The 16530-nt window shown below is 39.2% G+C and overlaps 1 protein-coding gene across 1 annotated transcript; it reads left to right on the forward strand.

Moving 5' to 3' along the window:
- The first annotated feature begins 12056 nt into the window (after positions 1–12056).
- Positions 12057–15773, forward strand: LOC132214358 (U2 snRNP-associated SURP motif-containing protein-like). The gene is given in 3 exon segments (XM_059661504.1): positions 12057–13326; positions 13329–15041; positions 15285–15773. Coding segments are annotated over 3 exon segments (3063 nt in total). The 5' UTR covers positions 12057–12071; the 3' UTR covers positions 15380–15773.
- The last annotated feature ends 757 nt before the right edge of the window (positions 15774–16530 follow it).

The raw sequence follows: 16530 nt of genomic DNA on the forward strand, positions 1-16530 counted from the left end.
TTGCTAATGATACATCTGATAAGGGGTTAATATCCAAAAAATATAAAGAAGGTATACCACTCAACACCAAAAATACAAACAATCCAGTTTAAAAATGGACAAAGAACTGAATAGACACTTCCCCAAAGAGGACACACCAATGGCAACAGACATATGAAAAATGCTCAATGTCACTAATCACCAAAAAATGCAAATTAAAACCATAATGAGATATCAGCTCATACTTGTCTGAATGCTATCATCAATACATCAACAAACAGTAAGTAGTGGCAAAAATGCAGAGAAAAGGGGACCCTAGTACATTGTTAGTGAAAATGCAGACTGGTGCAGCAACTGTGGAAAATGGTATGGATGTTCCCCCCAAAATTAAAAATGGAACTGCCTTATGATTCAGTTATTCCACTTCTAGAAATATATTAGAAGAAACCCGAAACTCTGATTTGAAGTAATATATGCACATGTATGTTCTTGCAGTTTTACTTACAATAGCCAAAATTTGAAAGCAGCCTAAGTGTCCATCAGTAGATGAGTAGATAAAAAAGTGTGGTATGTTTACACAGTGGAGTACTAATCACACACACACACACACACACACACACACACACACACACACAAGATCTTGTCCTGGCTGGTTTGGCTCAGGGGCTAGACTAGAGTGTCAGACAGTGGACTGAAGGGTCCTGGGTTAGATTCCAGTCAGGGAACATGCTCAGGTTGAGGGCTTGATCCCCAGTGGGGGACATGCAGGAGGCAGCCTATCAATGATTCTCTCTCATCATTGATGTTTCTCTCTTCCTCTCTCTACCTCTCACTTCCTCTCTGAAATCTCTATCTATCTATCTATCTATCTATCTATCTATCTATCTAAATATATAAAGATCTTAACCTTTGGAACAGCATGGATGGACCTGGAGGTTATTCTAAGTGAAATAAGCCAGTTGGAGGAGGACAAATACCATAAAATTTCCATATGATTTCACTTACATGTGGAAGCTAATGAACAAAATTAACAAACAAACAAAATTAACAAACAAAATAGAAACAAACTTATAGGTAGAAAAACCAGATTAAAGGTCAGTTGAAAAAGGTAAAGGGATTAAGGGGAAAAATAAGAAACTCAGACACAGACAACAGTATCTGATTAAAAGTTGGAACATGGGGTGGAAGGTTATAGAAGAGGGAAAGGGAAGATGAATGGGGATGGAAAGACTTAACTTTGGATGGTGAACACAATAAAATATAAAGATGATGTATCATAGAATTGTACATTTGAAACTTATATAATTTTAACCATGTCACCCCAATAAATTTAGCAAAAAATTTTAAAAAGGAAAAAAAAGATAAATGAAATAGTATACAGTTAAACACTAATTTACTTTTTAAAGGTGATAAGGATATGTCCAGATAATTGATAATGACATTTTTAGACTCATAGAATGTTGTTAAATATTTTTATTATATATTTTCTTCTAATGAATTGAATTCTAAGCCAGAAATGTATTATGGCCTGGAAGGAGTTCAGATTGACAACTATTAGAATATAAATACATTGGTGATGCAAAAAAAATTCATGGGTGAAGTGAAAAATAGAGCAATTTTATGTTATCCCTTTCTTTCAGGCAAAATCCAAAAAAATGTGCATTTTTAGGATACATGTAATAGTAATTTCAATATTAAAATAACTATACATTCTAATTAAATGTTTCCCTTTTCTTTAGAGCTCTGAGAATTTTAATATCTTAATGAGACATCTAGGAATCTGCCCAGTCTCAGGGCCTGAAGGAGATTACTTAGTCTGATTTTTAAATGACAGCTTCTCTCCAGCTAAACCTGCCAATCATACTTCGCTGGGGCTATGCTGTTATGTGCAGAACCACCATGGCTTCATGATGTGAAGTTTTCAGAAGAAAAGTGGTTGGGATATTTGTGTAGTTTTCTCCATATGCAAGCTCTGGTCATCTATTTGGTTGATGGTTCATTTTTCTTTGAGGAAAAAAGGGCCATGTTTTATAGACAGTGCAATAATTTTATGAGGCAAAACATTTACAAAAATACTTTTTAAAATGTATAGCAGTCGTGTCCTCGAACTAAACTTGTACACTGGTAAAAAAATGAAAAATGTGTATTAGTATCAATCTCTAGATAATTTTCCCCAACTCAGGAAGACAGTATTCTAAGAACTCTAGTTTTAGGAGGAGGCTGAGGGAGGAGGAGGAGGAGGAGAAGGAGGAGGAGAGAGAAAGTGAGAAAAGGAGGGAAAGAGAATGAAACAACCCAGAAAAATTAAAAACAGAAAAAAAAGACAATATCTTTAAACTTTCCTAAACCTTGTTTTTAATGTCTTTTTTTTCCCCTGAAATTAACCAAGGTCAGAATTTCTTTAAATATATTTTATTATCAGCTCAGCATGGGCTGCTCCACCGTGGTTTGACGGGTTATATAATTTCTGAGCATAAGCTGAACTATTCTTTACTCTGGAGTCTGGCTTCAATGAATTTTTCATTTAATTTTTCTTTAGAAGGCCATCAAGACCTTTGCTGCTATAACATATGGGAGGCTATAACAGAGACTGGTTGTTGATAGTGTTCTTTCTCAATTCCATCTTCAAAATGCATCTTCATAATATATTCAAGTATTTCAGATTTAATCAAATTGCTTCATCTTTGTAGTAGAGAGAAAAAATTTTAATTTACTAGAGGCTCGGTGCACGAAAACTTGTGCACTGGGTGGGGGGCTGGGCCCTCAGCCCAGCCTGCACCCTCTCACAGTCCTCAGGGGTTGTCCTACTGACGGCTTAAGCCCGCTCTCTATGGGCCTAAGCTGCAGTCTGGCCTCCCTTTGCCAGCGGCACCACCCCCATCACCCCGCCATTGCCACCTGGCCTCCCATAATGTACCACTTGTACATTATGCTAAACTAGAGGCCCAGTGCATGGGAATTGTGCACTGGGGGGTGGTCATGGCCTGCAGGGATCAACCCACAGTGGGAGTGACACTCATCTCCATCAGCCAAGCAGCTGTGGACCCGCCCTTGAACAGCTACTCCCTGGTCTGGCATCTTCCATGGAGTTGGGAGGTGACTGGATGGGCCAATCAGGGGACAGTGCCGCTACCCCCCATCATTGTTCCCTCCTACTGCCCGCTGGCACGCGCCTTGGCTGGCCTGGCGCCCCTGCTCACCGACCTGCCCCCTGCTGACTGATTGTTCTGCCCTTGGGTCAATTTGCATATTCCTTTTTTATTATATAGGATTCTCATGGAGACCATCCAAATTTATATGGAGGCTGATGGGCACTGAGAGAGGAAGGTTTGCAGATTAAAGAATTTATTATATCCAAATATGGGTGGAGAGAGTGTACTGATTTGCCACCCCTGCCCCTTCAAATTAATCCTTTTTTCTGCCCCACTTATTAATTTTCCAGAGAGTTACTCTGAATTGTGTCACCCACTTGGTTTCAACTAATGGGAAACAATGGCAAGAGATTGCAGGGTGGGAGGAGAAAGAGGTTTGGGGATTTCTCACTTGCTCCTTTCTGACTTCGGAGCATCACTCTGGCAGTACCTGCATCCTTCCAAGTCTACAGATTCTGCCAGCTCTCTGCTTTTCCCAGACTGGAGCCTTACTGTGTTCCAGCAACATACTTTCTCTCCTTGACCTTTCAGGACTAGAAACAACATTTCTCACCCTACCCAGTTTTACTCAGTGGATAGAGCATAGAGCTGCAGACTGAAGGGTCCCAAGTTGGATTCCAGTCAAGGGCATGTATCTAGGTTTCAGGCTCCATCCCTGGCCCTGGTTGGGGCTCATGTAGTAGGTAACGGATCTATACATCTCTCACATCTGATATTTCTCTCTGTCTCTCCCTCCTCCCTTCCGCTCTCTAAAAATAATCAATGAGGATATTATTATATTATTATATTATTATATCCTCAAATGAGGATTACAAAAAATAAAATAAAATAATGAAAGAAAAAGCATTTTCCCGCTGTTGCTGATCTCAGACTGCTTCAGTAACTCCTATTGGCTTTCTCAGTCCTGACCAAACTTCTGTAAATCATCGTCATGAATGTCTCTTCATTTGAACCACTTGATGTGAATTCCTTTTCCGTTGAGGCCTTAACTGCTGAAAATAACAATAATAATATCTAGGCATTATGGAATACTTACCACTTGTACATTATGCTAAACTAGAGGCCCAGTGCATGGGAATTGTGCACTGGGGGGTGGTCGTGGCCTGCAGGGATCAGCCCACAGTGGGAGTGACACTCATCTCCATCAGCCAAGCAGCTGTGGACCCGCCCTTGAGCAGCTACTCCCTGGTCTGGCATCTTCCATGGAGTTGGAGCGCTTGCCTCTCCAGGGGGGCTGGGCCCAGGGATAATAGCACTGAGAGGCAGCAGAGTGGTCCTCAGTCCTGCAGCAGCCACGAACCCACCTCCCAGCCTCCAGGGTCAGCTCTTCAAGCCCGGTGGTGGTGCAGCATTGCCTGTGGGCATCCAGAGGAGGCAGCAGGGATTGAGGAGGAGGAGCCTGGGGTGAGGAAGCCATGATTGCAGCTCAGGTTCCTGCCCATCGGCCCGGGGTTCGCAGCGGAAGCAGCTGCTCATCCTGATCAGCCAAGAGGCGCTCCCACTGTGGTTAGTGCACTGACCACCAGGAGGCAGCTCCTGCATTAAGCATCTGCCTCCTGGTGGTCAGTGCATGTCATAGTAACTCATCGACAGGTTGTTCTGGTCGTTCTGCTGTTTGGTTGCTGGGTTTTCATTATAAAGGACTAGAGGCCCAGTAGTTGAAATTTATGCATGGGGGGGGGATGGGGTCCCTCAGCCCGGCCTGCACCCTCTCCAATCCAGGACCCTTGGGGGATATCCGACTGCCTCTCTCAATCCGAGACCGTTGGCTCCTAACCACCTCTGCCTGCCTGCCTGATCATCCCTAACTGCTCCCCTGCTGGCCTGATTGCCCCTAACCACCTCTGCCTTGCCCCATACCCAGGACCCAGGATTCCCTACCTTTGGCCAGCTTTAGGCACCCAGGACCCAGGCTGGCTTCGTCCAGATCAGCCACAGCTGCAGTGAACCATGGGCAGGCATTGTCACCTAGGCCACAGCCACAGGCGCTGGTGCCCAGGACCGTGGGGTGGGCGGTTTGTCCCTCTCTCAGGCCTCAGGCACAGGTGCAGTTGCTGGTGCCCGGGACTGTGGGCCATGTGACTTGTCCCTTTCCTGGGCCACAAGCCCAGCCACTGGTGCCCAAGACCACAGGGCAGGTGGTTTGTCCCTCTCCCAGGCCACAGCCTGGCTGGTCCCCATTCCTCTCTCCTGAGCTCATTTGTGCCTGGCTGGTCCTCATTCCTCTCTTCTGAGCTCATTTGTGCCTGACTGGTCCCCATTCCTCTTTATCCAGTGTTAAGTGTCTGAGAAGTTATGGCGTTATGGTGTGAGGGCGTGATGACCATTTGCATGTTAGCTCTTTATTATATAGAATGTTTTATATGTGCTATTTAATTGAATCGTTTAAGAATTCTTATGGCATGGGTATTATCTCTATTTTTTTAATTGGATATGAGATTACATTGAAGTTCAGAAAGGGCATCCTTTCCCCAGGTCTCCCCAGCTAGTGAGGGAGCCTCAAGACTCTGGACCTCATCTGTCCTACTCTGGGGCCCTTGTTCTTAGTCACTCTGCTATGCTTCCTGTTGTGTGAGACTTGAGACTGTGCTAGTGGCTTAGAAGCAGCAAATCTAAATCTTTGAACCGTGGTCTGTAACCAGATAAATAAGAAAACTAGAAGTGTATTTAGTTCAATTCCACTAATATTTATTAAGTAGTTAGTATAGGCTCAGCATCAATCTGGGACTTGGGGATGTAGAGATAAAAATGTTCTGCTTGCAGGTAGATTTATAGCTTGGTAGGAACATCAGACACCATACACACATAAATTAAATAATATTTTACATGTGAAAATATGCATATTTAAAAGCTACAAAGAAGGAATATTGGAGTAGAATGCTGTGAATGCCTAGTGACTCTGTGATTTCATGTTCAAGTTGAAATATATGTACTCACTATGGAATTCCAGTGCTTCAAGCCTAACTCGTGTGTATCCAGTGTTTCACATTCTCATTGTAAGCAACACCAGGTGGTTCCCTTTGTCAATAAAACATGCATTTCTTCTCTTTTTCATCAACTGATTTATTTACTTTCTATAGTTCTTTGGGGATTAAATGCATAGAATTTAACTGGCCAAGCTCCCAATTATACTTAGATATAATAAGTAATGGTATAAGAGATAACAGTATATTTTTCTTTTGAATCCATTTTTTATCTTTACTGATGTTAAAAAAACTGAGAGTTCAATAGATTACATGTACCTCATTTGGTCTCATATAAAACTCACGAATTATAAGACATTGTTATTCCTTGATAACAGTGCTTTCTCATTACTTAGAAATTGTATTTATATTTCTTGAAAAAGTTGTTTTAGGATTAATTGAATGTTTTTATGAAAGTAATGGCCTTGGAAATACATAAAAGGAGAAGGTAATCACAATAATTGGGTTTAAGGTATATCTAATTTCTTCCCAATAAGATTGACTTTTTTGAATCACTTTATGACTGAGTTACACCACTGTCTGAGTTCTGTAACACAAATTTTGGAGTTGGGACTTACTTTTGTCATCTCTAAAATAACTCCTTTACCCCAGTGTTGTAAAATGAGGGACACAAAGTGGTTACCATAGTGCCTCATATATAGAAAGCACAATGAAATCAGTTAATTATATTATTGTTTATCTTATTATGCTTCTTTTTAAGCCAGTATCTGATAAATGGCCTAAAAGTGGTAAAAACAAAAATCTGTTAATAAACGGAGGCCCTTTTGTCTTGCTATGCCCCACCTGACTGCTCTAGGCTGTAAGCTATTTTGTGATGAGAGCTACAAATAAAGCCAGGCCAGCTGTCGCCAAAACCGGTTTGGCTCAGTGGATAGAGCATCAGCCTGCGGACTGAAAGGTCCCAGGTTTGATTCCGGTCAGGGGCATGTACCTGGGTTGCGGGCATATCCCCAGTAGGAGATGTGCAGGAGGCGGCTGATCGATGTTTCTCTCCCATCGATGTTTCTAACTCTCTATCTCTCTCCCTTCCTCTCTGTAAAAAATCAATAAAATATATTTTAAAAAAAAGCCAGGCCAGCTGTTTGTTAAGTCAATAACTTCTTTTAATTTGAAAATGCTCATTTGTAAAAAAAAAAAAAAAAAAAGGAATAATAATAATGGATCCCATATCTGCATTGCAGAACTGAAAGATAAAGAAATGTGAACATATTTTATAAGCTTTGAAGCAATAGCAGTATATAATGGTCAGCTATTATGAATATTGATTTCATAAATACTGGCTAAGTCTGTTTTGAAAGATGAACACAGAACACAGAAAATTGCATTCATTTTCCAGAAAAACCATCAGCGTTTTTCTGGAGCCTCAACATAAAGACTCATGAGTATTTTTATTTATCCCCAGCACCCTCTAGTTAAGTCCCAAACTTCAGCATGGTAAAAACCATTTTTCTTACATAACTTCTACAGTCATGGGGCAGTGCCTGTGGCAAACAACACACTGTAAATTAAGATGTAAATTTGAATGTTCTAAGCAACAGCAAGCAATAGTTGGAGAGGCGGTTGGGTTGTGGCTTGCAGGGCAGAGAATCAGAAAACAACAGCTCTGTCACCTGATTTCATCAGAGAGGAGCCGGTGTGAAGGCCACGTGCCACCCTGAGCATTCTGACCAATGATGCTGGGAATGCACTCCCTGTTCTGTACATCGTCCCTGTTCAGAGACCACGTGGATGCAGGAGGTTGCCAGGTACAGGCTCTGTAAAATTTTTTTTTATGTTAAAATACTGAAAATTATTTTCCAGCAAAGTGGATTCCACTCCTCTAATTTTATCTTTAATAATTCTTGGTGTTTTCATTTTTTTTCCCCTAGAGAATAATTACTATTGTTTTCTCCTTTGATTGTTTTAAAAAGAGATGATGAGATGTTACTTAAAAATTAGCTCTATTTTGAAGAAGCCCATTTTTTATCCACCCTTATTCTCCCATTCTCTTAACTTTAGGCAAACAATGAAATGAATACCTAAATAAAAATCCTCACCAGCTAACACAGGTACTTCACAAATATTCTACCAAGAAAAATTTCATTTTAGATGAATACATAAATAGACAAGTGATGTGTGATATTTATTTTAGCTTCATCTGATTTTCTAAATTTAGGATACCCTAATTTCTTTTACGCTTCAGGCCACAAAATCTAGTATTTCCTGTCATGAATAGTGTATTCTCTTGCCTTAGAATGGGCATCTAAAAATAACGGTTCCTTCTAATGATGGTTATGAACAGAAATAACGGAAGGTATTTAAAGGGTTATTGGCAGAAATAAAGAGGATGCATGTGTACTAACTAAACATTTCCCTGAATCCTTATCTCATTGAAGTAAAATTTCAAGGAAATCTCTGGTGATTTCAGAGATGCTGTAGGAGATTTTGGGGGGAGTGATGCTCTTTATTCTCTATATATCAATATAAAATTCTCTCCTTTCAACTCTTCTGCTTTTAAAGTGTGTAACATCAATGTATTTCCATTGAGGATAAAAATAACTTTAAAATTTTCAGTGTGCCTGGCTTTGGAGTGACATTGTAATGTAAACCCACAAAAGGGAATGTAAGACTTATTTATAATAAAGTATAGGAACCTTTTGATTAAATATATAGCTCTAAGTATTTTAATATCAGAATTTTCTGCACATTAACATTGTTTACAAATAATTTATATAAAGTTATTAGGATTGCCAAAGAAGGGACAAACAAATTCTAAACTAAAAATTTAGGAGTAATTGAAACTTAAAATTCAATCAGATATATTCATAAACCTGTGCATAAAATGAATCAACGTGAGGTGTGATTTGATTTATAATAATGTAGTCTTTAGTCAGTTATTCTACTTCATAAAAAAATCACACATTGAATTATATAAATACATACCTCATTCCTATAAATTCTATATAAGAAACATTTAACAGATTTGTACAGTTATAAAATAAAATCACCACAAGTTTTGTTATGTTTTCAAAATTTTTATTTCATAGTATTTCCTTACCTTGATTTATTTTTATTGATCTTTTTTCTTTTGAATAATATTCTCTATTTTATTTATCTGATTGCTAAATTAGCCTGCAGGTTCTTGAAACTAATAGTGTTATCTAAAGATTGTATTAGTTTTAGTATTAATTTGGAGGAGTAAAACATTTGTAAAGGCGGTTATGTGGACCTCCTATAACATGGGTTCATGAGATGCATACCCATAGTTATCAAACTTAAAAATTAAATTTTATCATTTTATTCCATTGTAAATTTTCCCATCAGCATTTCACCCTAATAATTTTAGCATCATAGATTTAAGAAAATTATTTAATTAGATTTTATAAGTTGTGGTTTCAATTTTAATGTTTTCCCTCCATGTATTAGCTATGATTATTTAAAAACAAAACAAAACATGTTACCAATTATTTGGTTCACTTTAAATACAGCTTATGCAAGAATAATGATAAATATATATTCTTTATCTTACTAATAAATTTTAAAATGATGTTTTGATGCCCTAGAAACCTTCACTGCTGGTCAGTGAGAGCATTGTTGTTATATTATGACTTTTACATATTTGATATGATTCAATCCTTTGTAGGTGCTCTCTTTATGATGCTTAAATTGTTCCATCTGATGCCAATGAAAGCTAATTCTTATTTGCTGGAAGCCGATCCATCCTTGCTGCTTGACACAGTCGCTGCAGGGAAGAAACATCTGCACAGCATATGTTTCAAGGGACGTGGTGTATATGGCATACTGTTCTTAATATGTTTGCTCCCCTTCTTAGCGCTATGTGTTTTAACCAAGGTCACCTCTCTGAGAAAGGGTGTTTCCCCAGGTGGGGATTTTTCCCTGGAATTAGGGATTAACAGGACTAAGGAAGGGAATAAATCAGTAAAACCCCTTAACTAAGTGCCAGTGGCAGTTAATCACTTTAACTATGAACAATCATGCTTAAGCTACATAATCTTTACTTAGGATAATCTCCTTTAGTTACTTCCTTGTAGCTTAACAGAACAATGGAGTAGTGATCTTGGAATGGAGATAACAAACGCCCTAACCTTTGGAATAGAATGGATAGGATTAAAATCAACTGGTATAAATACAGATGTAACAAGACAATAAACACAGAAATGGCTGGAGAACCTACCTATAGAACCTACCTAGAGAACCTGGCTAGAGAGCCTGGCTTTGCTGATCATCTGAACGCTGCCTCTGTGTCATTCCTTCTTTGCTGACTCCGTCCACACCTTTGGGAACCCCTGGACCTGCTGGGGCTGGACCCCAACATCTGGCACCTGAACAGGAACCCCTAGGTAAGCCCCCCTGCACTCAGGACAATAGGACTGCACCATAGGGTGCTGAAGATCCCCCTATAGAGGATAAAGTAGGGTAAGAGGTTGGATAGTACAGAACTTAGATTGAGAAGATGGGTCATACTGAGTCTAAAGAAAAAAGACTCTGTATTGATCTTTTAACACATATGCTTGCTAGCAGAGGAGTTAAGGTTACTCCCAGTCAGACAGAACGTGTTATACAAGAAGTATGTCCATGGCTTCCTGAGGAAGGAACTGTTAATTTAGAAACTTGGACTAAAGTAGGAGAGCAATTAAAGACTTATTACAGAGACCATGGATCTGAAAAGGTCCTGGCAGATACCCTTTCCCTCTGGAATTCAATTCGTGACACCTTGGCACCAGAGGCAAAAACGGTTGAACTTTCTCAAACTTTAAATAGGCCCTAGGCTCCACCTAGAGAGGACACATCATTATTTTCTCCAGCTCAATCTAAAAGCAATTTAGCTATACCTACTGATCGGAAGGAGAATAAATATCATAAACATGACCCTTGGTCCTTTCCAGTCAGTAGAGAGGAGAAAAGCCCTTCCATTCAAAACAGGCTCCCTAAATTAGAAAGGAAGCCTAAACCAGGTCCTCCAGCTCCTATGAGCTCCATGTCTAAATTTCAAAGGGCTATAAGAGAAGTTGAAGCTAATGGAGATCTTGAATTCTCACTCTGCTTCCCAGTTGCATATGAGAATGAGTTTGGTGACGATGATCCCACCTGGGAGCCTATACCTTACAAAGTACTTAAAGAATTAAAACTGGCCTGCTCTGAATATGGCCCTCTAGCTCCTTACACACAAACCTTGGTGGAAGCCCTAGCCAGTAAATGGATGACTCCTTCTGATTGGTCACAGGCTTGTAAGACCTGTCTCTCAGAAGGCGATTATTTATTATGGAAAACTGAACATAATGATCTTGCTAAGAAAGCTGTAACCACTAGCAAAAATTCCAGAGGAGGAATAACCCTAGACATGATATTAGGAGAAGGTGATTTTATCACGGCTCAGGAGCAAATGTATATGCCCAAAGAGGCACTTATTAAAGTAACCAGTTGTGTAGTAAATGCCTGGAAATCCTTACCCTGTACAGCAGGAAAAACAACTACCGTTACAGAGGTTAAACAGAAGGTCAAGGAACCATATCAGGATTTCCTTTCTCACCTCATACAGGCAGTCAAGCGAGTACAGTGGGGCCTTGACTTACGAGTTTCCCAACTAACGAGTGTTTTGAGATACCAGCTGTCTCTCGGCCCATTTTTTGCATTGAGTTGACAGAGTAATTTGAGTTAACAAGCTCCTTAACAAGCTCCTTAACGAGCTCAGTCTCAGAACAAATTAAACTCGTAAGTCAAGGTCCCACTGTAATTACTTTAACATGTTCAAAAAGATTTGTAGTAGAATTAGTCTTAGGCATAACTGCACTCATTACAATTATAGGATCACTTGCTACTGCAACCACAGCCTTAGTACAGGAAGTCCATACAGCTCAGCATGTAGATCAATTACCAAAGAATATTTCTCTCACTCTAGCTACCCAAGAAATAATAGCCAAAAAATTAGAAGCCGGAAGGAGGGGCAAAGCTCAAGATGGCGGACAAAATGCCAGACGGCTCTCAGAAGGCCAGTTCAAATCTAAGATCATCAGATGTTCATTCATCTGGATCTTCAGATGCACATATGGATGCATCTGGACCCTCAGAAAGTGATATGCCAAGTCGAACACGACCTAAGAGCCCAAGAAAACATAATTATAGGAATGAAAGTGCCCGTGAAAGCCTTTGTGATTCTCCTCACCAGAATACTTCAAAACCTCTTCTAGAAAACAGACTTAAAGCATTCAGTATTGGAAAAATGAGTACAGCTAAGTGAACTTTAAGTAAGAAGGAGCAAGAAGAATTGAAGAAAAAGGAGGATGAAAAGGCTGCTGCTGAGATTTATGAGGAATTTCTTGCTGCTTTTGAAGGAAGTGATGGTAATAAAGTGAAGACATTTGTGCGCAGAGGTGTTGTTAATGCAGCTAAAGAAGAACATGAAACAGATGAAAAAAGAGGCAAAATCTATAATCCATCTTCAAGATTTGCAGATCAAGAAAACCCTCCAAATAAGTAATCCAATGAAAGACCACAATCTCTTCTTGTGATAGAAACCAAAAAACCTCTACTGAAGAAACGGAAGAAAGAAAAGAAAAAAAGCAATTTGGAAATCTTCAAAGAAGAATTGAAACAAATTCAAGAAGAGCGTGATGAGAGACATAAAACAAAAGGCAGGTTAAGTCGATTTGAACCTCTTCAGTCAGATTCTGATGGTCAGCGGCATTCCATGGATGCACCTTCAAGAAGAAATAGATCATCTGTTCTGGATGATTATGCTCATGGGTCACATGATGTGGGAGATCCAAGCACTACTAATTTATACCTTGGAAACATTAATCCACAGATGAATGAAGGAATGCTGTGCCAAGAATTTGGAAGATTTGAACCATTAGCCAGTATGAAAATTATGTGGCCTAGAACTGATGAAGAAAGAGCAAGGGAGAGAAATTGTGGCTTTGTGTCCTTTATGAATAGAAGAGATGCTGAAAGAGCTTTAAAAAATTTAAATGGAAAGATGATTATGTCTTTTGAAATGAAGTTAGGTTGGGGTAAAGCTATGCCTATTCCTCCACATCCAATATACATTCCACCGTCTATGATGGAACATATCCTTCCCCCACCTCCATCAGGACTGCCTTTTAATGCGCAGTCTAGAGAGTGGTCAAAAAATCCCAATGCTCCCATGTTACCACCACCTAAAAACAAGGAGGATTTTGAGAAGACTCTGTCGCAAGCCATAGTCAAAGTGGTTATCCAACAGAAAGGAATTTGCTCGCCCTGATACATCGAATGACAGAGTTTGTTGTACATGAAGGGCCAATGTTTGAAGCTATGATTATGAACAGAGAAATCAACAATCCCATGTTCAGATTCTTATTTGAAAACCAGACACCAGCCCATGTTTACTATATGTGGAAGCTTTATTCGATTCTTAAAGGAGATTCTCCAAATAAGTGGCGGACAGAAGATTTTTGTATGTTCAAAAATGGATCATTTTGGAGGCCACCACCATTAAATCCATACCTGCATGAGATGTCAGAAGAGCAAGAAACAGAAGCTTTTGTAGAGGAGCATAATAAAAAGGGAGCACTTAAGGAAGAACAGAGGGACAAATTAGAAGAAATCCTGCGAGGGTTAACGCCAAGGAAAAATGATATTGGAGATGCAATGGTTTTCTGTCTTAATCCTGAAGCTGCTGAAGAAATAGTGGATAGCATTACTGAATCATTGTCCATCCTAAAGACGCCCCTTCCCAAATAGATTACCAGATTATATTTGGTTTCTGATGCTTCGTACAACTCTTCAGCAAAAGTTGCCAATGCTTCATATTATAGAAAATTTTTTGAAACAAAGTTATGTCAGATATTTTCAGACCTCAATGCTATCTATCGTACAATTCAAGGCCATTTACAGTCTGAAAACTTTAAGCAACAGGTAATGACCTGCTTCAGAGTATGGGAAGATTGGGCAATTTATCTAGAACCATTTTTGATCAAAATGCAAAATATTTTCTTAGGACTTGTAAATATTATTGAAGAAAAGGAAACAGAGGATGTACCAGATGACCTTGATGGTGCCCCTATTGAAGAAGAGCTTGAGGGTGCACCTTTGGAAGATGTGGATGGAATTCCTATTGATGCTACTCCCATTGATGACCTTGATGGAGTCCCTATAAAGAGTTTTGATGATGATCTTGATGGAGTGCCTTTAGTGGATGCCACTGAAGACTCAAAGAAGAATGAGCCTATCTTTAAAGTTGCTCCATCAAAATGGGAAGCTGTAAATGAATCTGAATTGGAAGAAAAGGCTGTAACAACTTCTAAATGGGAGTTATTTGACCAGCATGAAGAATTAGAAGAAGAAAATCAAAATCAAGAAGAAGAAAGTGAAGATGAAGAAAATACTCAAAGTTCCAAATCTGAAGAACATCATTTATATTCTAATCCAATCAAAGAAGAAATGACCAAGTCCAAGTTCTCTAAATACTCTGAAATGAGTGAGGAAAAACAAGCCAAACTTTGCATGAAGTTTCAGGATGAACTGGAAACTGGAAAATGGCCTAAAAAACCAGGCCAGAGCTTTCAGGAGCAAGTAGAACACTACAGAGACAAACCTCTTCAATGAGAGAAAGAGAAAGAATTAGAAAGAGAATGAGAAAGAGATAAGAAGTATAAAGAAAAATTGGAATCTCGATCCAAAGACAAGAAGGAAAAAGATGAGTGTACTCCAACAAGGAAAGAAAGGAAAAGGCGACACAGTATGTCCCCTAGCTCATCTCGCAGTAGCAGTGGTAGACAAGTGAAGTCCCCATCACCAAAGTCGGAGCGATCAGAGGATTCAGAAAGATCGCATAAAGAGAGTTCGAGATCCAGGTCATCTCACAAAGATTCTCCTCGAGATGTTAGCAAAAAGGCCAAAAGATTACCATCTGGTTCAAGAACGCCTAAAAGGTCTAGGCAATCACAGTCTAGATCAGTGATGGCAAACCTATGACACGCGTGTCAGAGGTGACACGCGAACTCATTTTTGTGGTTGATTTTTCTTTGTTAAATGGCATTTAAATATATAAAATAAATATCAAAAATATAAATCTTTGTTTTACTATGGTTGCAAATATCAAAAAAATTCTATATGTGACACGGCACCACAGTTAAGTTAGGGTTTTTCAAAATGCTGACACGCTGAGCTCAAAAGGTTCGCCATCACTGATCTAGATCCCCTAAAAAATCAGGGAAGAAATCCAGATCCCAGTCCCGATCTCCACACAGGTCTAATAAAAAGTCAAAGAAAAACAAAAATTGACATACATTTTTAAGATGCTGTCACTTATTGGAAATGCAATTTTGTTTTGTGCCTGAATGGTCTGTTTTAAAAAAAAAATCAAATGAAAGAGCATTCCTGGGATTTTTGTTTGTTTATTTGTGAAGCATGTGTAAACTCATGAGTAACTGCATCTGTAGACCTGTCATTGTTTTATATTGTGTAAATTACTTTTGTTGTGGCTGTTTTCAAGATGAAATTATTGTGGTAATGAATTTCATCAGAAATGTGTATAATGGATCTGCTGGCAGTAGTATTTTGTTTTAGAATGCTGTGACTTAGCAAAACTAATACAGATGTCTTCCCCCATTTTGTAGCTTTGGCAATTTGAATTAGATTTCAAATAAAATCTGAACAGAAAACAAACAAACAAAAATTAGAAGCCAAGGTTAATGCTCTTGAAGAAGCCCTTACAAGGGTACATCTTTAAACAAATCATTATCCCCATGCTTTTAAGCACAGGCCTATTTTTATTCATAACTTTAATAAGTCTTTTCCCAGTCTCCTCCTGAGTCTTAAACAATGCAATCCAAGAGGTGGCTGCTGATTTACACGCGCTATCATTTAAAAAATAAAAAAGGGGGAATTTGCCGGAAGCCAGTCCATCCTTGCTGCTTGACACAGTTGCTGCAGGGAAGAAACATCTGCACAGCATATGTTTCAAGGGACCTGGCATATATGGCATACTGTTCTTAATATGTTTTTTCCCCTTCTTAGAGCTATGTGTTTTAACCAAGGTCACCTCTCCGAGAAAGGTTGTTTCCCCAGTTGGGGATTTTTCCCTGGAGTTAGGGATTAACAGGACTAAGGAAGGGAATAAATCAGTAAAACCCCTTAACTAAGTGCCAGGCAGGAATTTAATCACTTTAACTACGAACAATCACACTTAAGCTACATAATCTTTACTTAGGATAATCTCCTTCAGTTACTTCCTTGTAGCTTAACAGAACAATAGAGTAGTGATCTTGGAATGGAGATAACAAACGCCCTAACCTTTGGAATAGAATGGATAGGATTAAAATCAACTGGTATAAATACTGATGTAACAGGAGAATAAAGACAGAGCCTGGCTAGAGAACCTGGCTAAGCTGCTGATAAACTGAACGCTGTCTTTCTGTCATTTCTTCTTCACC

Source organism: Myotis daubentonii, chromosome 1 (genome assembly GCF_963259705.1).
Source record: "Myotis daubentonii chromosome 1, mMyoDau2.1, whole genome shotgun sequence".
Taxonomy (NCBI): domain Eukaryota; kingdom Metazoa; phylum Chordata; class Mammalia; order Chiroptera; family Vespertilionidae; genus Myotis; species Myotis daubentonii.